The sequence below is a fragment of the Sciurus vulgaris genome, assembly GCF_902686455.1.
Source record: "Sciurus vulgaris genome assembly, chromosome: 12".
In the NCBI taxonomy this organism is placed as follows: Eukaryota; Metazoa; Chordata; class Mammalia; order Rodentia; family Sciuridae; genus Sciurus; species Sciurus vulgaris.
In genome coordinates this window covers 85,430,479-85,454,325 of record NC_136473.1, presented here as the reverse complement: position 1 = coordinate 85,454,325, position 23,847 = coordinate 85,430,479, and the positions used below count along the sequence as shown (strand labels likewise).

The following is a 23,847-nucleotide window of genomic DNA, read 5'->3' as shown; positions in this document are numbered from 1 at the left end:
ATCTGATATTCTAGTGACCACTATCCACTTTCAAGAAAAACTTCCATGATCATAAATTTTTAATCTGGCAACATAAAACTAAAATATCTACTAATAGTTGAAGACTAGTGTTCTAATCCCAAAATTGTCCCTCATTAGCAGTGTGTAACACCAAGTACATTAGTAATCTGTTATTGAGAGCAAATGAAATTATTAATGAAATTTAAACACAGGTAACAAGCTAATTTTACCAAATACTTTGCTTGAGATTAGGTGTAGAAAATTTGAAAAATATCATAGACTATTCAAAAGCCTAACTGCCCAAAAGGTATATGGAAAAATTCTCAACAGAAACAATCATCAAGAAAATGCAAATAAAATGAAAATGTGTTATCATCTCACCCCAGTTAAAATGCTTTTATCCAAAAGACAAAAAATAATAAATGTTGTGGAGGGTATAAAGGGGAACTTTTATACCTCACTAGTGGAAATGTAAATTAGCACAACTATTATGGAAAACAGTATGGAAGTTCCTCAAAAAATTAAAAATAGAAATTCCATGATTCAGCATTCCCACCACTAGGTGCCTGGCCACAAGAAGGGAAACCAGAATGTCTGCATTCCCATGTTCAATGCAGCATTGTTCATAACAGCCAAGATATGGCATCAACCTACCCATCGAGCAACAAATGCATAGGCGCTTTTAAAACTTTATATACATATATATAATGTTATATATATAATAAAATAGCAACAAGAAATGAAATTACATCGTTTGTGGCAACATGGATGAAAATAGAGCATATTGTCTTAGATGAAATAAACCAGACAACAGAAGGACATACGAGTGACTTAACTCACATGTGAAATCTAAAAATTTGTCATAGAAGCAGAGATATCAAGTATAATGATTTGATCATCATACAATGTACACATATACAACACTGCATCCCATAAAATTATTATATGCCAATTAAAGAAAAATAAATTTGAAGAAAAAAATATATGCTTATTTCTTTTTAACACTGTATAATAGCTGCCTCCATTATCTTTGCACCTATATTTTCATAACTCAAAAGTATTAGAATCACTATAAAAATACTTTCCAAGAAAGAGGAATTATTTTTGGAAAACCAGGGATTTTCTTTGTTCTGCTTGCACTGCCTGCTGCATTGCCTCTCACCATACACATTGTATTCTTTTGGCATTAATTACTTATGAGTCTGAGTTTCTCCTCTCATTTTTTCACTAGATTTCTTTTCTTTGTATGCATAGCCTATTTGGGTAATTAGACCTTAGCCTCTTCTCCATGATCTCTACAGTGTATTCTTCAAGATGCTACAACTATGTCTGCTGATGATTCCCAAATTTGGGTTAAAAAAATCCAAGTTCTCATTGGCTTTCCATCCCCAATCTCCAAAGGAATACTAAACATTTCCACTTTGGTAGTATCCAACAAAAGATCATGCAGACACAAGGCAGCAGAGATCACAGGAAAGAAAGAACAAATTGAGGTGTATGGCAAGAGCTTCACAAAGGTGGGAACTGAGATAGTTCTAAAGACAAGTCTAAAAATAAGATTTAGTGCAAATGAGAAGCAAGATGCTCATTCAAGAAACTGGATTAAACAATGTGATCACAGCAAGGAATCCATGTGAGAAAATTTATTATACAGAAAATGAAAAGTTGGAGAACTAGGAATTGAATGGTCCTGAAAAACCAACTACAAGATCAAAAAAAATCTGTATAAAATGGGGAGCTGTTTTTCAGTAGTGGACTTTACAAGGTTTAAGGTAGTTTAATCTCAGTCTTTTGAAAGAAGAACTGGCAGGAAAGATTTTAGACTAAGAACAATCTGAAGTGTGAAGCACCTGAATGAGGGTGCTGACAGTGAAAATGTACAGAATGGAATTAAGGAAGCAAAAACCATTATTAAATATAACTACAGGAGGGAATGTAGGCAAGAATAAAGTTATTACCAAAGAAAGAATAATAATAATGATTTCCTTATCTTCCAAAAATGTAAATACCTATTACTATATTTCAAGTTATTTTTTTCTGGCAATTTTTCTTGAATGTTTAGGGTTTTTTTCTTTGTTAGTGTGGAAGTTTACTATTATTGTGAAAGAAACAAATCAATACAAATAAAATTCAATCTTAAGTTTCATATGCCAAAGTAATGAAGAATATTAATTAAAATATCCACATTTTACTACCATGGACTTGTTTTTAGTGTATTTTTAGATATAGATGGCACAGTTCATTAAAAAGTTTCAATGGTAAATAATCTATCTCATCAAAGGCTTGCTATTTTGACAAACTCTAATGACATTTTCATTATCTAGTGATTACACCAGAATATATATATAAGACTAGGGAAAGAACAAGGAACAACTCTTCATTCAGTATTTTTATCCAGCATGTCACTTGCAGCAATGTCATCTTCATCTTCTATTCTTAAGTACGTACTGTTTTCATTTTAGGAGGACCAGTGATTTTATTTACATATATATATATTATATATATAATATATATACACACACACATACACACACACAATGTATGTGTATTCCTTTATTATGCATAGGTTTCACCTGAAAAATCAATGATCCCCACAACCATAGTATCCTCACAGTTATTTTCAGCTCAAAATAATTCTTTAGTGCTTCAATTTAACAATTACTAAAATACACAACTCAAATATATCAAGTTATCATACAGCATGACAAAAATCTCAAAATTATCACCTACTAATGTTAGGCCCACACTGAAGCTTCTCTAAGAAGCAGAAGCATAGGTGACTTGGCAAACAATTTTTAAAAAGTGCATTTGTTCTTAAATAAGAAACTGTTAAGATTCCTTAAAATAATTAGGGATTACTTACCACACTCAAAGTGACAGGAGTGTTTGCCTTTGGTACTGGGTGGTTATAGAGGGATTTGAGTGTTTCATTCAAATCCTTTTCCTAAAACAGAAAAAAAAAATCACTTAATAAATGTAACACAGCAAGTAAATACAACAAAAATTACCTTAGTACATTACTAGTGGGAATGTTAAATGATGTAGCCACTGTGGAAAATGGCAGGTTGGTTTCTCAAAAACTGAAATACAGAATTACTATATTATCCAGCATTAATGTCTCTAGGTATACACCAAGAAAAACTCAGCCTAAGAATGAAAGATGTATTTGTACAACCATCTTCGGAGAAGCAAAGTCAAAGGTGGATGCAACCTGTGGCCATCAACAGTTGAATAAAATAATGGACTGCAGCATACACAGATATAATCGAAAACTGCCTTCAGCCTTTAAGAAAGGAAATTCTGACATATGCTACAACATGGGTACTTTGAAGACATTATGTGAGGTGAGATAAACCAGACAACATAAGGGCAAATACTGCGTGATTCCACTTCTTTGAATCATAGTGGCAGATACAGTACAATGGTGGTTTCTGGGAAAGAAGAGAGGAGGAAATGGGTAGGTCAAGTTTAATGAGTACTGAGTTTCAGACTGTCCAAATGAAAAGTTCTAGAGATGTCTAGAACTGATGGTTGTCAAATAATGTGGATATATTTAATGCCACAAAACTTACAATGGTTAAAATGATAAAATTTTATGTTACATATATTTTAACACAATAGAAATAAGATTAAAATATAGCTTACCAGTTCCTTAGCCAAGTAATCTGCCAGAGTATTTAGAAGCTTGTAATATACTTCAAACCATGGCAAGTAACTATAAAAACACAAATTATTTTAAAGGTATATGTTTGTATATATACATGCACATAAATATTTGAAATTTATAATAAAGAAAAAAGCAGACTAATAATTAAATTTATATTGTTATAAATAATTATAAAGAACTATACCCAAATTCTCTTTACTTCTTCAGGAAAATTTTACATATTATCCACTATTTGTTCTCACAGAATAAATCACAATTCAAAGATACATTATAAAAATTGTCCATTACACACTTTTTATCATCAGCATCTAAAATTAATCCTATTTCATAGTAATCACTAAAAACACAGGATAAAAATTAACCAGTGTAAGACAATATTATATAAAAACCAATTTCAAAGAGCTTTTAAAATAACATAAATTACAGTCATGTGTCATTTAATTTAGAAATACATTCTGAGAAATGTGTCCTTAGGCAATTTCCTTATGTGAGCACCACAGAATGTACTTATACTTGCTTGTCCTCATACAAGCAAGATGGCTTCAATGTCACTATTGTCACAATCTTATGGGATCACTATTGTACGGGTGGTCTGCCATTGACCTTCACATCAATATGCAGGACAGAATTGTATCTCTTTTAAAATATTACTACAAAGAGAAAATAACAGAATTGTGTGTTTAATCAGTTCTTCAGAAATTATGTTTAAGTAGGATGATAAATTTCAAAATAAACATCAATACAAATATCAGAAAGACTAATTTAAAAATTATAAAACTGTAATAGATTTTAGATACCAAAATAAAAAATGACTGTCATTTTAATTCATTTTACTAGATCAAAGTGTAATTATTTTTATGAAAGTTAAATACTAAATCCAAAAATCATATGTATGTAAAAAATCTATATTTTAATTAACAAATAAAAATACTAATATATTTTAAATCTGTCCAAAGTTTTTAATTTAATATTTATTAACATGTACATTTTCCACATAGAAAAAAAGTAAATCACAAATACAACCGTGTTATCAGTTAACAGACACCCATTTTTGTTCTTCAAAGCATTAGTACAGTAAGATACTTTTTAAGAGAAAACATTGTAATACTTCTACATAAAGGGTCACACATGAGAGTACATGCATGAAGTATATTAAAGACAAAATAATGAACTGAGCTTAGACAAACAGTATTCTATTAGGATTTTCTCATACAAGGTCTGCTTTACTAGTGATGATGAATGATGCTTTTTAACCATGAATAACCTAAAATCATAACAAAAGAGGAATAGTTAGGCAAACTATAATACTTTTACTCAGCAGAATAATATAGAATTCTTTAATTACAAATACCAACTAATAACATAGAAAATGCCAATAATGTTTAAATATATTTACACAACTGGTTAAAGCTAACAACTAAAAGTGTGTATTTATCTCTGTGCTATCTGGAAACACCACTAAAATGGAAATAAATACATAAAAAGGGTATAAATTTATATGCACAAGAGAAACTGAAAAACCAGCAACACAGTAGATGATAAACCACTAAACATATGATGTTTCCAATTCACTTTAGTACCATCTTATTGAATGTAAATGAACAGCCCAACCACCCAATACTTGAAAAAATACAGACACAAATGCATTTTTGTACTGAACATAAAAACATAAAAGGAACTCCAAGTATATATGGACTCGGCAAACAGCAAAAGAGAACTTCTAAACTTTCCTTAATATTTTTAGAAGCTGAATAAAGAACAAGATGCTATTAAACAAAACTAGATTTAAATAAAAAGAACTGCAGGAAGAAGTTAGAAGACAAATGCTTTCAAAATACAGAAGTTCAATTCTCTCTGCCCAAGAATTCTATGTTCAGAGAAATTATCTGCAAAGTATGAGGATAGAATAAAACCATTCTCAATTGTGTGAGGACTCAAAAATTCCCTTCCTAAGTCATCCTCAACAAAATGAGGGCTATTAAGAAGGAATAATGCAGGGATGTAAACAATAAGAAATCTAAGACCACAGGAGAAAAGTGAAGTCCATAAGAATTGTGCAATGGCCTAGAAAGCAACCACTCCAGACTGAAATAGAAATAAAAGTTTCATAAAAAATGTTGGAATAGGTGTTTGCAACAAGCATGCTGACTGCTTTGCAAGAGAATCTGAAAAATTTAGAAAGGGTTGTGACAAATGTGTGAAAGCTTTTGGGGAATCTGAAAATCAGAAATTAGTACTGGCAACTGCGATTTTCATATTTAAATTATTCAACTCTTTAAGTCATAGTCTACCATATCTTTCATTTATTAAAAAAAACCTTGATTATTACTAGTACTGTTCTTAAGTTATCAACTCAATATAATGCAAGTTAATACATCATAGTTTCTGTATTCATTACAACTGAAAGAAATAATTTTCATGGAGCTATCCTGTGAAGACATACTAAAGGGTAAGAATGTAATTCTTTCATTCAAATTCATTGCATATTCACATTTCAAATTTTATTGGCCTGAAGAAAATGAGATGGTTCAAGAAAATTTCAATGTCATGTAGTTTATACCTATACATTTAAATAAAACAAGTTCTAATATACTCAAGAATCAGTTTGTACCTATCCTGTTCTAAAGGAGTTTTAGAAAAAGCAAAATTTATTGATTTTAGGCAGTTACATATCTTATGTTGTCATTTTTCATCATATTTAAATAACGTAAAAACTTATTTAGCCTTATTCTTCTTTCTTGGCCCACTATAAATTTGAAAAATATAATATAGATTTCATATATGCAATTACAAAATAAGATAATCTTTATATCTAGACCAAATACCTTACCACTCTTTTAAATGTTCTAGTTTTCTCATCTATGTACTTATTTTTCATTGGTTATAATATCCTTTCAATATATGAAGCTTAATTAGAACTCAGGTTTTCACTGAGCAGCTAATTTATACAGATAAATATAATTTATGTGTAGGATTATTTATTTAATTGTTTTCAAAAGTGACAAAAGCTAATAAAAATGTTTAAAATATCCATATTTAGTTTGCTTTTTATAAAATTTTTTTAGTTGATGGACCTTTATTTAATTAATTAACATATTTATATGTGGTGCTCAGCATCAAACCCAGCGCCTCACACATGCTTGGTGAGCATTCTACCACTGAGCCACAACCCTAGCCCCATAGGTTACTTTTAATCATTTTTAAATTCTCACTATCGCTAGGCATTTTATATCTATATAATTATTATTGTCTCATAAATGTCCAAGAATACTTTTACTGGATTTCATCCTGATATTACACCATGACTCCATCTATAAATTAGACTACTTAAAAACCAGCTTTTCTTGGAATGGAACCACCATTTGACCCAACTATCCCACTCCTTGGCCTATACCCAAAGAACTTAAAATCAGCCTACTACAGAGATACAGCCACATCAATGTTCATAGCTGCTCAATTCACTATAGCCAGATTGTGGAACCAACCTAGATGCCCTTCAGTTGATGAATGGATAAAGAAACCATGGCATATATATACAATGGAATATTACTCCGCCATGAAGAATGATAAAATTATGGCATTTGCAGGCAAATGGATGAAATTGGAGGATATCATGCTAAGTGAGATAAGCCAATCTCAAAAAACTAAAGGACGAATGATCTCGCTGATAAGCGGATGAGGACATATAAGGGGGTGTAGGAGGGGTTAGCGTTAGGGTTAGGGTTAGGTTTAGGGTTAGGGATAAGGAGGGTGGTAAAAATGGAGGAAGGAAGGACTGTATAGAGGGGAAAAAGGGGTGGGAGGGGTGGGGGGAAGGGGAAAAAATAACAGAATGAATCAAACAACATTGCCCTATGTAAATTTATGGTTTTTAATTAAATAAATTAAAAAAAAATTTTTTTTAAATAAAAACCAGCTTTTCCTTTATGGGATATTTTTCACAAACATCTCCCTAAGGCCCTAATATGCTTTATTATTTCTACTTGGGGAGTATACTGACTAGTCAGTTATACGTTCATCTAAGGTATAGAAGGTAGAAGCTAAGAATCACAGAATTTATGTATCCACATAGTTGGAAGGGAATAAAACTTCTTAAACACTGAAGATAGTATACAGTATATTTTTATGTGTTATCTCATTTAATTCTTACACCACTACTTTGATATCTATTTGACTAAAATAAGATAAAGCAACTTATCCACAATTATAAGGCTATCAAATAGCAATCTTGGGATAGACTTCTATTCAACATACATCCAACTAATCATCCAATGTAGACAACTATTTTTAAAATAAATATCCAGCCCTTGAATAAATATGTCCAATGACTGGATTTTCTTATATGGTTAAATAAACTGGATTCATTCTGGTATAATCTTAAATCAGCTTACTTAAAATTTCTATTCACTAAAGCAAATTATAGGTTTCTAAATTTGTGTATCTGTATTAATGATTTGATTCTTTCTTCTAACATTTTGGTAATAACTAAACCAGTTTTCAGTTTTGAAACTGCTTTTGGGTTCACTGTTCTGGCTAAAAATTTTGAAAAGATTTTGAAAAGCCTAAAACAAGGTAGAAGATGCCTCCCAAAATAACTTAAATCTAACACTCTAAGTTTAATGCTTAGACCTCATCACAAGACTCATAACTGCATTAGCTAGCCAGCATTTTTCTCTACACAAAATTTGTTTGTGAAAGAGTGAGATAGACTCAAACTTATGTTATAGCATGTCCTGATATGCTAGTACACAGTATCACCATAAAGAATAGAGCATAGTCACACACAACATGCTCTTTGCGAATATATACTGGTTCTCGATACTATTTCCTTCTAAAGAGTATATATCATTTGTGGTTTTTAACAAAAGCATAACACATTAAAGTGGAATTAATCTGAAACCCCAGCCACAGTCTCCTAGAAGCATCAAGAAAGCAAGGACATTTTCCATTGCAAATATGCAAGCATCTAGAACACAGGCTGTAAACTGGCTATCTGTAGGCTGCAGCCAGCTAGCCCATGGCCATATTCTATGTGGTCAGCAGAGTCCTGGAGTAGTGGCTGCTATTTAATTGAGTAAGTTGTCAATTTCTAAATTTCAGAAAATTCACTTCAAAAATCTCAATTTCTTGTTCCTATAAAAAATCAAAAACTGACAATACTAGTCACTCATTTTCCTCTGTGTGGCAAATGCCTAAAGACAAATGCCTAACACTGACTTCTGTCTCCATGTACATTGTATGCTATTCAGATCACCAAACTTACTTCCCATATTTGGGAACTAACCTACTTTTCTCATTTGAGTCACCTACCTAGTCCTTGCAAGTAACTGAATTGACAACGCCTGATATGAAGTAACAGCTCAACAAGAAATCCTACTGTTCAATTTCCTCACTGACAAGAAAATAGTCCAGGGTACATAGAGTAGTATAAGAACTCCAATATTTTAAGTAGATTCCATTTCACACTTTAAATAAAAATATGTGGAGAAAAAATAACATCCCTTTTTAAAAAGAAAACTATGCTCAAAACTTTTGATCTGAATATAGCACACACATATACAAAAAATGAACTGTAAATTTTATAAGCTTACATTGCTAGAATAAGAAATGTTATTCCCATGTCTTTATTTTTGGGGTTTCTGAGGAAATTCTCAAATGTCATATGTTCAAAGCAAATAATTTTAATTAATCTATAAGCTCTTAAACTGATTATCATTAATATTTTTCATTAAACCTTATACAAAGATAAATCTCTTTTTCACAACTGACCACAAAAGTTCTAGAAAGCTAAAAAATTACTCAACATATTGTAAAAAGTAAATTTAAAAACCGAACACGTAATTTATTTAACAATCAATGTGACTTTCAATAGTATTACAAATATACACAAATGAAAAACAAATACATTAAAACCAATTATTTTAAAACAAAAGACAGGAGATTAAAGTTTAATTGTAAGATTACTTTCTTAATTTTCTTTAAAGACTTAAGACAAAAGTCAGATAAGATTTTGTGTGCGTGTAAGAGCCCATTTTGTGGCATAGGAGGACTCCCCCACACTAGTACTTCTACCATAGAGCTGATAAAACTTTTACATTCCAAAGTCAAAGGTTAAATAAAGGAAAGGAAATGTTTTTTGTCAAATAGTCAGGTAACCACTAACAGTCTGAGTGATCAGCAGGAACTTAACTTATAGTAATCAAATAAAACTAAGGAAACTGCCTTTCCGTAGAAAAACGTCTAATGTCTAGAGGCTGTTTTTCTGTCTGGAAAATTGACACAAAATGTGTAAAATTGAAACATTCTGTTTCTAAGGGATTTGCCCAAAGGAAGAGTGTGAAAGCTTGAAGTTTGGTATGAGTTAAAGGGGGCAAGAGGAACTACAAAGGCCCTAAACATAAATCTGTCTTCCTTATTAGAGTATTTCATTTTGAACCCTTGGCGACAATTTTATAGCCATAAAATTATGTTAATCAAATTAAGACAAAAGTTATTTCTTGAATTTTTGCTTGCATATAAAACCATTCTAAATAAAAACAATGGTAAGATTTAAATTATATTTAAATTTAAATATATTTTGTAATATTTCCGAATATTTTTGAAATCTTGTTAACTAGGATAGACCCTTGTCAGAGAAAAAACTAAAGCATTATTATAGTGGCTCAAAATTAAATATCAACTTTTGTATTACACAGGCCTAAATTCTTATTTGTCATCTTCTAAAATGTGAAAAAAATGAGAACAATTTAAAAAAATACTAACTTCTAAGTTTTGAAATAGTGTACTTCTAGGAGAAAAAGAGCACATGGTTTTTATAGCACTGTCCAAATTATCTTACTAAGAACTTGAACATAAATCTAAATTATTTTAAATCTCATAATGGCATGATCCAGGAGAAAAGTGGCTTTAGTGTATTATATATAAATTTCTAACTTAGAACTCCAAGGAATAGTATTTTAAATAATGCATATTAGTCACTCAGCAGAGAATTTGGCTATACCAAACACTACTACTGCTAATTTACTGTCATCATTTCAAAAAGTCAACAAAGAAAGTTGTTTTTTGCTTGCTCTAAGGAAAATTTTCTATCATTCTGCAGTGATTTATTTTACTTTGTAGTAAAATAACTTCAAATTCCTTATGTATATAGATAGATATATGTACCATTTTTAGAACTACTATTTTAAAGGACCTAAAATATTTCAAACTGTTCAATATCAACAAAATCTCAAAAGTCATTTATAAATATTTTTCTTTTAAATTTTTTAGATCACTGAAACATAAACATACACATTATGGGGTAACTTTGGAAATGAGAACATGGGGGCGATATATTTGATAACGATAGAAAAATTTAGAGTTTATGATATTTTAGAAACAAAAAAAATCAATTAATTCTACCCAAGAATTTTAATTCATTTGCGACTGAGTATGAACACTAAATAACCAAATCAATGTCTCTCACAATAGAATACTTAAAGATGTAGTATGCTTCAACATAAATAAATTAATATTGTACAAATGATAGCTTCAAGGACAAGGTATTAAATGTGAATATTCAAAAGTCATATTTCAAGTAAAATGTAAGTACTGATTAAACATAACCTGTAATCAGAAGGAAAAAATATTTGTGTGAAATCTCTCCCTATAAGGAAACAACAACAAAAAAAATAACCAAATGTCAGATTAAGTATGTGTGAAAAATTGTCTGCACTTATGGATGATATTATGAGAGTCACTGGGATTTTCTGGATTTATGGATTAAATATATTCATGTATTTTAAAACTTATGAATAAAGACTACAATCAATTTAGTTTGATTTCCTATAGAAAAATCTGTAAATGTACATTAACAAGTCTGATGGATATAGGACCAGAACTAAATACCAATATAGAAGCATTGATTATGTGGCACAAATGTGACCTATTTTCTTTTTTAACCTTCTCTGAATCGTCTAAGTTTTTTTGATAAAACATTAACACTTTTGTTTTCAGAAAACCTGGTTAAAAATATTTATGTGACTTCCTTTTCTAAGTATTTTGTCAAAATCTTCAATAAATTTTAACTACTTGAATTCTAAGTTCAAGACAGTTCTACGAAACTGACTGCAAACATTACTCTGAGGTTTTGACTAGCCACTAGTAAATTCTCAAAAGAGCAACACAGTTGATCTTCTTTCATATACCACTGGAAGCAACACAGACTGTTATAAAAATTGGCCTGTAAATTAGGAGGCCTAATTTCCCCAAACAATTATATAAGAAGCTTATAAGATATTATTGCCCTTCTTCCCCCAACTCCTTCTAGAAATTTACTATTTATTCTGTCTTGGTTTGATAAATCTTCTGTATGTGCGTATGTGTGTGTGTGTGTATATATGTGTGTAAAACACAACTCTTACACTACATCTTTAGTACACTGTCAAATGAGCATTGTTAAAAGGGGAAAAATAGGAAATAAAATTTAGCATTTCATATTAACATTCATGTAATCATGTCATAAAACGTAGTGTAAGTTTTACATTGAAATTACAGAAAAGTACTAATATCTGGCTCTAAGACTGTTTTAGTCACAGCCCCAGCAATATTTTTTTGTTTCCAAGGTCATTCTTTCACACTGTGATCCTACATTTCAAGAGTATAGAAAAAAATATTCCCCTTTCCATTTTAATTCTGCTACAGTGCCATTATCAACTAACTGCCTCTGGAGTACCTACGCTGAAATGCACTAGTAAGATAGTTATTTTATCTGGGAAAAGATGATTTTTAAAGATAATTTTTTAATATGGTATCTGTAGTTCCATATTTATATTTTATTATCTGTATAATGTTAGCAGTTCAAAATTTTAGATCAGGAAAAAACTGAAATGATTTTTTTCATATTGCAAAAAGTAGATAAAGTGTTTAAAGTAACTTTAAAAAAAGGAGGGAGATATCCTTTAGTGTTTTTGATAAGACTATCACTCATAGACTAATATAATTTGTTATAGATTAGCTACTTCTTAAAATACACAAATATACACATATGACTTGTTCTTTACAAAAGCAGAACAGTCACATAAATATCACTCTGAAAATTTTCATCATTTTACAATCTCTCTCCAAGAAATGTTCATAAACATTTCTCCAACTCAGGATGTATATTTGGGCTTAATTTTGCCTAACAGTTAAATAACATTCCTTGTATTATTCATTTGTTCCACAAGTATCTATTAAATCTTCTAAGTGTTCCTTATGTGCCAGGCACTGCTGCAGACACTGGGGGTATATCGAAACTCCCTGTGCTTTTGGAGGTAGCATTCTGTTGAGGGCAGTTGTTGTTCTGGCACAGAATGGGAGTGGGGAAATGTACCATAAAGTACTTAAGTTCTACTGAGGAATCAATATGGTCATCAAATTTTTAATTTATTTTTATTATTATTTAAATTTTATATAAATGATATGTTAATCACATAAATATCATGTTTTGAAGTATACACGCATTGTGGAATAATTGTATCCAATGAATTAGCACATGAGATGTATGTTGACTCAAGTTCGTTAAAAATATTTTTTTTCAATTCTGTTGATCTAAATATGCTCTTTTTTTACTTTCAGTACAGCTAACCATCATTTGTAAGTGTTCTAAGCACATTTCCTCTGTAAGTTATTCAAATACTTACTTCTCTACTGGGTTCTTTTTCTTAATAATTTGTAAGTATTTACTATATATTACCACTATTAAACCCATTATAAAGGTTATAAATTTATTTCTACCAGTTTATTACTTGTGTTTTAAGTTTTCTTTATTATATTTCTCACCAAACAAAAGTATTCATCAACATCATGTGGGCAACTGTACCAATCTTTCAGAAATACATTTTAGGTACATAAAGGCTCTCTCACCATCACAGTAATGTTTTTAAAAGTCAGCAGTAATTTTCTAGTATATTTAGAGTTTCATCATTCCTTTCAACAATGATGAAGTTAACCTTTAAGTGGTAGAGGACCACCCAGACAAACCAGGACCAAGAACACCATTAGTCCTCAAGCTATATAGCACTTACAAAGACTTGCCAAAATTATTTTCCAAGAAATAATGCTGACTACTCACAGGTAGATTTAACCTATCCATAACAACTTTCTGAATAATTTGCTTAATTCTACTATAGTTGAATTCCCTGTTTACTGTTAAAACTAAATTATCTAATTTACTGACTATTCTCTAAACCGCTGTTCTCAAAGGACACACTAGGCACACTTTCAGGACAGACTAAGATATGCCATTAAAATGTCAAACAGGCAATACTTTTCTAATTTACAAAGAAAATATAAAGTGGAGGATAGCATTTTCTCAATTTAAAATTTTTCTCTGTGATTATTTTCATAGAGCTTTTACATATATTTCTTATCTACCAAAATGCACTGTCAAATGACCAAAGAGATCAAATATAAAAGGAATAATTTTAATAATGATGAAATAATGAAATAATGAATGGATAATGCTTATTCATTGACACATACAATTTTACTTTTGATATTTTATTGTATTTATAGAAACATACTTTTGCAGGTAAAATTTCTCCTAATTCAAAGAATACTTCAACATTCAGATGTTCTTTGCATAAACAAGTTTGAGAACCACAAAGAAAAAGTGACATGATCTCTGTGTTTTAGAATCTGTTTCCCACAAATGAATGAAAATTGGACTGCAGATATGGAGTCTATACTCACTCTACAGTCATTTAACCAATAGTCATAGTTCTTACTTTAAGTAAATATTCTGAAGTAATGATGGCTTTGTTAAATTTAAATACTACATGCAAATTTATTTCTAATTCATGAGGACACACTGCAGGAATGCTTACCTTTAAAACCCCTCCTCCTCAACAGCCAGCAACCCAGATCTGAGGTCCACAAGCCAGAGACACATTCTATACTACCTACTGAGTCTAGGCCCATAAGGAAAGTGATTAAAACAGGACAGGTGAAAACTATGGAAACTAGCAAGATTGTTACATAACTAAAAACCTGACATGTAGTTTCAGCTTATTGCTGCTATTGGGGAGGGCAGGACCATAATTAGGAGATATTCCCATTTCTCAAAAGGAATTAGAAATATAAAGTTTATACAAAGCTTCCTAAAATTTATAAGGTTAACAACATCTTTTAAAATTTTTAAAACACCCAGTGGCCAAACAAAAACCTCTAACTGCCCCATCACCATTTTGCAACCTTTGACTTAAAACAGTAATTCACCTCAAAAACCGAAGTTGTGGTTTAGTGACAGAAAAGGACACACATTAGTTTAGTTGAATTTTTTGTATCCTCTTTAATATGTGAAACTCACATATTACTTGAACACATATCTTAATATTTAATTTAAAAAGTCAAGTTCTTGGAAGAAAAATTGTACTATGTTACTGATAAATCTTTACGTTACTGATTCTGTACATAAAAGAAAAATCACTGTTCCACTTATTCAGATTTAGACAAAATGAGTTAAGAAAAACAAGAAATTATAAAAGGTTTACTATTTTGCTTTGGCATAACAAAGTACTGAAGAAAGAATGATACAGTTTATCTATTCTGCAACCAATTTTTTACTACAATTACTCACCTAAGGATGCATAAACAAATTTTGCCTCCTGATGTGAGTCTGCAGAACCCAAATCTCTGTTTACTTTCAATGTCTGTCAGTACAAAGGTAAAGTGCTGTCCAACTTGATTTTGTGACACCCTAAAATATAGTAAAAGTATGAAACATTAAGCCCAGTGTTATGATTTTCCAAAAGAAAGACAAAAGCAAGAATATATTTATATGTGGCATTGGTTTCACCTTTCCCATCAGTTGGTTCTTGAAGCTAGAACTATCTTCTAAAACTAGAATGAATATGAAATGTGTAAACTCAGTCATAAGTCAAACATCAAAATAAATTGTTATACTTTGTAGACTGAACAAATGAGCATATGCTAATCCCTTACCAGAAAATCATAAGACAATTTGCTGTAAGTTGTCATAAGACTAGAAGTCCTCAGAAAATGTTTGTGAGTTATGAAATAACCACTGCTGAAACGGTAGAAGAAGCTACACATGATGACTGAGTTATGGTGCTTAACTCTATTCTCTTTTCCTAATCAGTCTGCTTTATACAACTATTAATTCTTTGATAGAAAATCACATTGCTCCAAGATCTAAGGGTAGCCACCGCCCACTCTTTAATTGCTTCTTTTGTTGACATTCTCACCCTGTATCAAATAGTGTTGTTATTTTTCCTTAGTATTCTCTTTTAGAGGTATCAGTGTACTAAGAAATAAATATTCAAGTACAAAATAAGAATATGACATCTCCAAAAGAACATACTGCTAAGCTGTAAATAGTTTTACCTAATTATGAACTAAGTATTACAACATCATAATATGTGTTACACTGGGGCATAAGTAACAATATAAACTATTAGATAAAATCCTTACTATAAAATATATGCATATATTTTCAGATACTGGATATAACCTAAGTCATTACATGACTTCAGTGAACTTTTGATTCTTTGTCCCAAAATATAAAAATTCATTATTCCTTAACTGTGGTTTTAAAATAGCCATAGTGATTGTGGAAAAGGAAATAAATTATTACCAATGTATCAATACTACAAATCATTTTGTCAGAAAATACTGAATTTCAAGTGCTGATATTTAAGAAATGTACATTAAAGTGGGCAGTTTTTTTAAACTTATTTTCTTCAAATAAAACCTCCACTAATGTGTCCTTTACTGCTCAAATTTTATGATAGTCTTTCACAACTTTTCTTCCTTTTTTCATTCTTCCTATTTATTTGAAAATTGTAACTTTGGGAAGTGAGGGAGGACAACTAAGTCCCCAGGCACGAGGTGAAACAAGCAGTAGCATTCATCAGTTAATACTTATTATTGTCAATTAACGCAACATCAGATGAGCTTTATCTTATATATAGTAAGATTCCAGTCTCACTGATCCTTAGCAAAATATTTTCTGTAAATAAATTTTTCTTTTAAAAGCTTTTTATACCACACACTCCTAAGAAAACTGATAATAGGGTGTGAAAGTCACCTGAAAAACAATAAATGATCTTTAATCATGCTCAAAGGGATATATATTATATTAAATTCCAACTACATACAAGTAGTTCATTCAATATTTGTGCTGTAAAATACAAACAAAAGGTTTTGAAAACTGCTAGGAAAGTTTTTGTAGCCTTCCTTAACATTGCACTATTTCTATGAAGCTACAACTTGGGAGACAACTAGCCATGAGTATTACAACATCACACAAATGGTCTTTTCAATTAGGATGAGTGAGACAGAAACCAGGATATATACACCTAATTTGAAAAGACAAAATTCAAGGCTCTGATCAAGGACAATTTTTTTTTTTTTTTCCTGCTAGTGCTTACTACAATGTGTACCTGAAGAATAAAGGGAAGAAATGCAACCTATTGGCAATACTGTTTTAAGATTTCTCCAAACTCACCACAATGGAGAAAGTTAAAAATATATTAATCAAGCTTCTTCATTCCAATATTATTTAATCTTGAATTTCTAGTCTTCACTGTTTCTCTAGAAACAATGAAAATATATTTCACTTTATAAAAAAACATATGAAATCATTTTAAAGTGTGCACTAAGATGAGCTAAAAATTTTTTTAATGGTGGCTTATACTGTACCTTTCAACGTCAAAGGGGAAACAGAACTTTGGCACGCTCTGTAGTACTTCCTACAAATACAAATTAAAGAAGAAACAAGAAGCTTTAGAATGTTTTCTAAAGATGCAGTTAAAATGTTGAGACATTTTCAAGGGGGAAAAAAGTTTGCTGTTTTTTTTCCCCCTTAGGAAAAATAGCACAGGTTCCTAGACTAAAATAATTGATTATTAAAAAGGAATTAAGTTTGTGCTTTGGCAGATTGCACTGACAATGCCATGGAAGCCCCAGGAGGGAAAGGCCTGGCCTGAAGGGTATTAACACCCTTCACATCCCGCTGGGATTCCCTTCAACAAGGCCATATGGATTTTACAGGAAGCACCACACCATATGGGTAAGCTACGTCTGCTGCTACTTGTACCACAGACTAGCCATAGGGACTTCTGACAGTTCCTGGCTCAAAAATATAAATGTTGTTTCAATTAAAATGCAGGCAGAGAAAAGGGAATGAAGTTGGCAGCTGAATGAATCACTGAGAGGTGTAACAACTCTACATGTCCGATACTCAAATGGTTTTCTTAACAACAAAAAAACTTTCTACAGCAAAAAAATCACATATTTATACGTTTCAACACTTGGAACTAAATTTTATCTTAAATAATAAATGTATACCTACAAAAACAAAGCTTTAAATTAAACTGTAGTTTTTATTTTGTGCACTTTCATTTAAAAACTGCTTCACATTAAAATCAGTGTTTATGTAACATGGAAAATAATCTGATATTAAAACCTTCAATGATTTTATACTCAATAACTTTTTTAAATTTTAGCAATCATATATTTTAAACAATTATCAACAGAATGCAAATGCAAATAATTGTTCAACCTTAGGGAAAAAATAGGAAAAGATCTCGTTACATCTGAAAAATTACTTAAAATTTACTCTGATGCAAAAGCTAAACTTCAGAATTGAAGAAAATATCATACAAGTTCAAAGTCAGAGTGATCTTACAAAACAAAGCAGAGATGTATGAGGCTATTTCCTACTAAAAAGAAAAAAAGAAAAACAAATATCTTAATCATCCCCCTAATAAAAATACTTTAACAACTACCTCTTTAGCAATATAACTAATATCCAATGAAATCACCAATATCAAATTTTTAAAACCTACATATAAATATAGTACTGAGTGTTTTAAAGTAGAATGTCTCAAATTCTTTTATAGTGTACACTACAATAGAATAACAATAAAAAAAAAAAAAAACACTGTAGAATTCCTATATCAACAGCTAAGAAAGCTTCAAGAGTCCTAATTCACAGAAGCAGAAAGGAAAAGCATGGTGTAAAAACAGCACACTTCTACCCTTAAGGCGTTGTATCCAGGCTTCCTTATGAGCATGGACCTTTAAAAGCAAGAGCACAGGCCCCATGTCTTGGGAAGCTATTTTACTGCTGATAATATATTGTTAAATGTAATTACAGGAGTCACCAAATGGGAAATAAATTACTAAAAAGCAATTCATCCCAAATAAGAATGGTTTCCTTCCATTTGACTGTTGCTTAATCTTTAATTTGTGCTGCATCAAGTGAAGTCATTCACCATATTTAGTACACATATGAACATTATTCAAATTTCCCCCTACAAAACTGCCCATGTACTCACTATAATAATCAAAATCCAATGTCTACCTATAAATATATCCAAATTAGTCATATACGTCACATCAATGTAAAGACCCAAATTAAGAAGGAAGCTTCTCAGTTAGTTGCTCAGCCTTTCACACCCTCCCCCTCCTTTTTTCCAAAAGCAACACACATGCACACACTCCTGCAAAACAGCCTCAGCTCGCTTCCCAACTGGCAGAAGCATCCCTCGGGGGACAAGTCTTTAAACCTCCGCACTCTTTAAAATTCAACCAGCCAGCAGGTCTATAGACTAGTGTATAAACAGTATAGACAAAAAAATCCTCTCTCAGCTTATGTCAGTGACAAAGCAGCTCAGCAGTTGACTGTTTCTCCCCTGACAGTATAAGCAGGGTTTACACAGATCAATAGCTGAAGTCCTACCTAGTTCCCAGGGCTCGGTTTTCTTCCTTAATTACAGGTGCTATTCAAACTGAAGTTATAAAAGAAAAGAAAGAGAGTTGGAGGGAGGAAAAAAATGTATTCAAACAGTTTTTTAATGTTTTAAGCAATAGCACTAATTGAAAATTTTACTTCTACATTTATTGGGGAAAATAACGTTCATAAAGGCTAGTATTTCCACCACACTGTTTTTGATATGACATATATGCACATACACACAATTCTGGATTTGCATTCACAAAATACAAGAAGTTATCAGTTTTCTGTATCTACAGGCTTTTTTTAAAAAAATAATTTCCTTAGCACAGAAAAAATGAGTTCCAGAATCCTTCTAACTCTCCAAAATATATTATTCTTATATAAAAAGAGCACATCGGCTAACATGTATCAAATGACAAAAACAGAAATAACAAAAGAATGAACTAGAATACAAAACTATGCAAAGTAAAATACTTTGCAAAGGGACAATAACAAGTGTCTGTTTAAGCCTTTAAAATGAGACATCTATTATCATATTAATGACTGGAGACAAGGACTGATGAAAATTTATACATTTTTTGGTCCAATATCAATCTTGTAAGACAGAAGAGAATTAACTGATAGTGCTTACTTTTTATTCTATGAGGTTACCATTTAGCATTATAAATTGATCAGGTGAAACAAGCATTTCAGAAAGAATTTGCTTTAAAAAACAGTACAATGTATATTTATATCCTGATCAAAGTTCCATAACTACAAAGGTATTAGAATTTCTCTGAAAAAAAAAACATGAAATGAAATTTGTCATTATTGATATCAGTTATCATTTTTTCCTCCTTCTCAACCATTTCCTCTCGCACTCTATATTAAAATACTGGTGTTCTCAGAAGTTCCATATTTTCTCTTCCCAACTCAGTAAGGAGTATCTGCACCTTATCTACACCTAGGATTTCAATTACAACTGCTCTTCTTATACTGTGAACATTTCTTTAAAGTGCAGGACTGTATGTCTACCTATGTTCTGGCATCACTTTCTGGGTGGTCCTAGACACCTCAGATTCAGAATGTACAAAACAAGTGTTCTTTGAGTTATATAGTCTTTATCATCTAGAATGGCAGCACCACCCACACAGTTGCATAAGCCAAAAACATGGCAGTCATCTAGACACCTCTTTTTTCCCTAACCTCTCTTTATAAGCAATCATTCACCAAGTCCTTTAATTGTTTCATAACTTACTCCAAAAGTTCTCAATAGGAGGGAAAGGGTTAGAAGGAAGATGAGAAGGTATAAGAATCACCTGTTTTGCAAAACACATTTGATTACTGATACTGCAGTCTCCCAAGGGTCCTGAGTTTTTGGCTTCAGTTTGATTAGCACCTACAGTTAAGGAACAGAACTAACTCTATCAGTTAAGGGTATTTAACATATACAAGCAGAGTGACAAGGTAGACTTGTTCAGGGACTGTTTACTTCAACATCCTCCTCAGAGACTCCTTCTGCTATATTGTGCTGAGTCTCTTGGCTTTGTCCTCAGCAACCTCTACTCATGGTCACTGAACAAGCTGCCAGAGTTCAGAATATCACAGGAAGATACAGCAGCGATACAGCAGTGTGCTGTGTTTCTATCAATAAGGAAGCCTTTCCCCACCACTGACTTTCCCATTGTATCTAATTAGCCACACGGTTACCAGTCACGCTAAACTAATCACTGACAAGGGCAATAGCTACCTATGCTGTTTAGCCTTCAACTAGTTAGAGAAAAAGTTAGAATTCGGACCCACTCATGTTCTAATAATCATGACACATGAAATTACAAAGAAGTTTGAGTGAAGCAACATTTTTTCCCTTAAGAATCCTCACAATAAAATTAATCAAATAATGAAATTTGCACTATAGTTCTCAAGAAAAATATATCACAGTGTTATATAAGAATAGTTTTCAAATATCCATAATTTTATTTGCATGAATAACACTTTCAGAATAATTTTGTAAAAACAAAAGGTCTACTTGTCAATTTAATCACATTTTTCACAGAGGCCATGGATTTCTAAAAGGATGGTTGTTTAATTTAAAATACTATTTTCCCAAGTAAATGAGAATTAACACCATGTATTCCTTCAATGTATTTGTGTTTTATATGAGGGAATAATAAACTTTTTTTCCTAAAAGTAAACATGCACTGAGCTACACAACCATGTGCAGGTTGCAGAATGCAGAACTGAAATTCCCAAATTGTGCACTGAAATGTTCCAGAGCATCTTAGCAAACTATCAGGAACGATATTTTAAATTTTCAAGGGAAACACAGTTATAATAAAAGGTTATAATAAAAAAATAATTAAAAAATAATAAAAATAAAAAATAAAAGTTATAATAAAAAAATAATTTTTTTTTCATTTTCTTTGCAGTGCTGGGGATTAAACCCAGGACTTTATATCTGCTGAACAAGTGCTCTACCACTGAGCTACATACACTCTCAGCATCCTAACAGGGTTAATGATTAAGTCAGAATGCATGTATCAAGACGTTTTGATGAATTTTATTATTAACAAATTAAAATAACTGCCATGAGGCAAATACATTCAGTTATTTTTAAAAACTGCTAGGAAATACAAATTTTAAAGATTTTAATTCTATATGTATCAGTCTTAGGTAATAAGACCTACTCACTCTCCTGTCACTTCAGTTTGATCTAATGCTAATAAAATAGCCCAGATTCAGGAGACAGGGTGTGGTGGCACACACCTGTAATTCCAGTGACTAAGGAGGATGAGACAGGAGCATCACAAGTTTGAGGCCAGCCTCAGGAATTTAGCAAGACCCTCAGTAACTTAGAGAGACCATGTCTCAAAATAAAATATAAAAAGGCCTGGAGATGCAATTCAGAAGTAAAGCACCCCTTGGTTCTATCCCCAGTACCCCACCAGCAAAAGGCAGTACAGAGTAACAATACAAAATATACCTACCTACACACACACACTCACACACACACACTCACACACACACACTCACTCACTAAATGAGATGTGTTGTACTTTATATATAAAATGCTAATTTAATAAAAAGAGAAACATTTTAAATGCATGAAAGGATATGTAAAACAAAAGGGTTTCAGAGTTTTGTCAAAAATTCCACTACAAACTGCCTTTAACCCATTTCAAACCATTTTTCTTATATAGAACTGAAAAACTTGAGACTTAATGAGTTAAATTTTTATCCCTCACTTTTAAGAAAGGATTTGAACAGCAGTTACCCAACTCCATGAAAAAGACATTTTGAAAGGCTTCCTTTCTTTTTGACCATGGAACTTCACACCCCCTCAGACTAATGTAACTACTCTTCACTTCATTCATTCCTATTATAACTGGTAACATTTTATAGACTGAATGAAATAGGTTTAAAAACACCAGATATTGCCCATGATATTTAAATCCATTCCTACATACTAGGGTATTTAAAAATAAGCTGGGTGCCATGGCACACACCTGTAATCCCAGCGGCTCCAGAAGCTGAGGCAGGAGGATGGAGAGTTCAAAGCTAGCCTTGACAACTGCAAGGTGCTAAGCAACACAGTAAGGCTGTCTGTAAATAAAATACAAAATAGGGCTGGGGGTGTGGCTCAGTGGTTGAGTGCCCTGAGTTCAATCCCTGGTATCCTTCCGAGAAAAAAAAAAAAAAAAAAAAAAAATGAGTATCAACCAATTATTTAAATCAAGATACGTTGAATTAACATAAGTTGAAAAACGCTTCAGGTTTTCAAAGAAACAAGTTTTATATCAGTCAATTTATCAGCTACCAGGACATCCACCCACAATTAAATGCTATGGAGGGTAAAGAAAATATGATCACTGATTTTCACAAGTGGGGAAACTCAAAAGATTAGATGATAAGAGAAGACAGGCATGCACACTGCCACGTACCCAAGGTGACTTATAGAGTGATTCAGTGGACATTTAGCTACCATCTAAATGCTGGCTCTGCAATCCACTGGCTAGGTACTTCAGTTACCTTATTTAAGAAATGGGCAAAAATCAGTACCTATCTTGTAGGATTATATAAGGACTGATTTAAGGAGTTATGTGAGGTTCAAGTAAATCCACATAAAATGATTAGGACAATGCCAGGCATATAAAATGCACCTAACCAATTTGATAATATTAATTCTGCCTATCCAAGAACATGGAAGTTCTTTCCATCTTCTAAGGATTTTTTCAATTTCTTTGTTAGTGTTCTATAATTTCCATTGTAGAGGTCCTTCTTATCCTTCATTAAATTAATTCCAAGGCTTTTTTTTTTTTAGGTTATTGTTAATGGGATAATTTTCATAATTTCTTTTTCAGCAGATTCAGTCCTGGAGTATAGAAAAGCAAATGATTTATGTATATTGAGTTTGTATCCTGCTACTTGACTAAATTTGTTTATCAGCTCTAGAAGTCTTCTGGTACAAATTTTTGGG

General features: G+C 31.6%; 1 protein-coding gene across 4 annotated transcripts in view; it reads right to left on the bottom strand.

Moving 5' to 3' along the window:
- The window catches only part of DENND1B (DENN domain containing 1B), a 232,239-nt gene that overhangs the window by 120,193 nt on the left and 88,199 nt on the right, over positions 1 to 23,847 (bottom strand). For all 4 annotated transcript variants that reach the window (XM_079107996.1, XM_079107998.1, XM_079107997.1 and 1 more), the window contains exons 4-7: positions 17,351 to 17,400; positions 15,267 to 15,386; positions 3,646 to 3,715; positions 2,864 to 2,944 (exon numbers count right to left, since the gene is read on the bottom strand). In XM_079107996.1, coding sequence (XP_078964122.1) covers positions 2,864 to 2,944; positions 3,646 to 3,715; positions 15,267 to 15,386; positions 17,351 to 17,400 — 321 coding nt within the window. The remainder of the gene's footprint in view (positions 1 to 2,863; positions 2,945 to 3,645; positions 3,716 to 15,266; positions 15,387 to 17,350; positions 17,401 to 23,847) is intronic.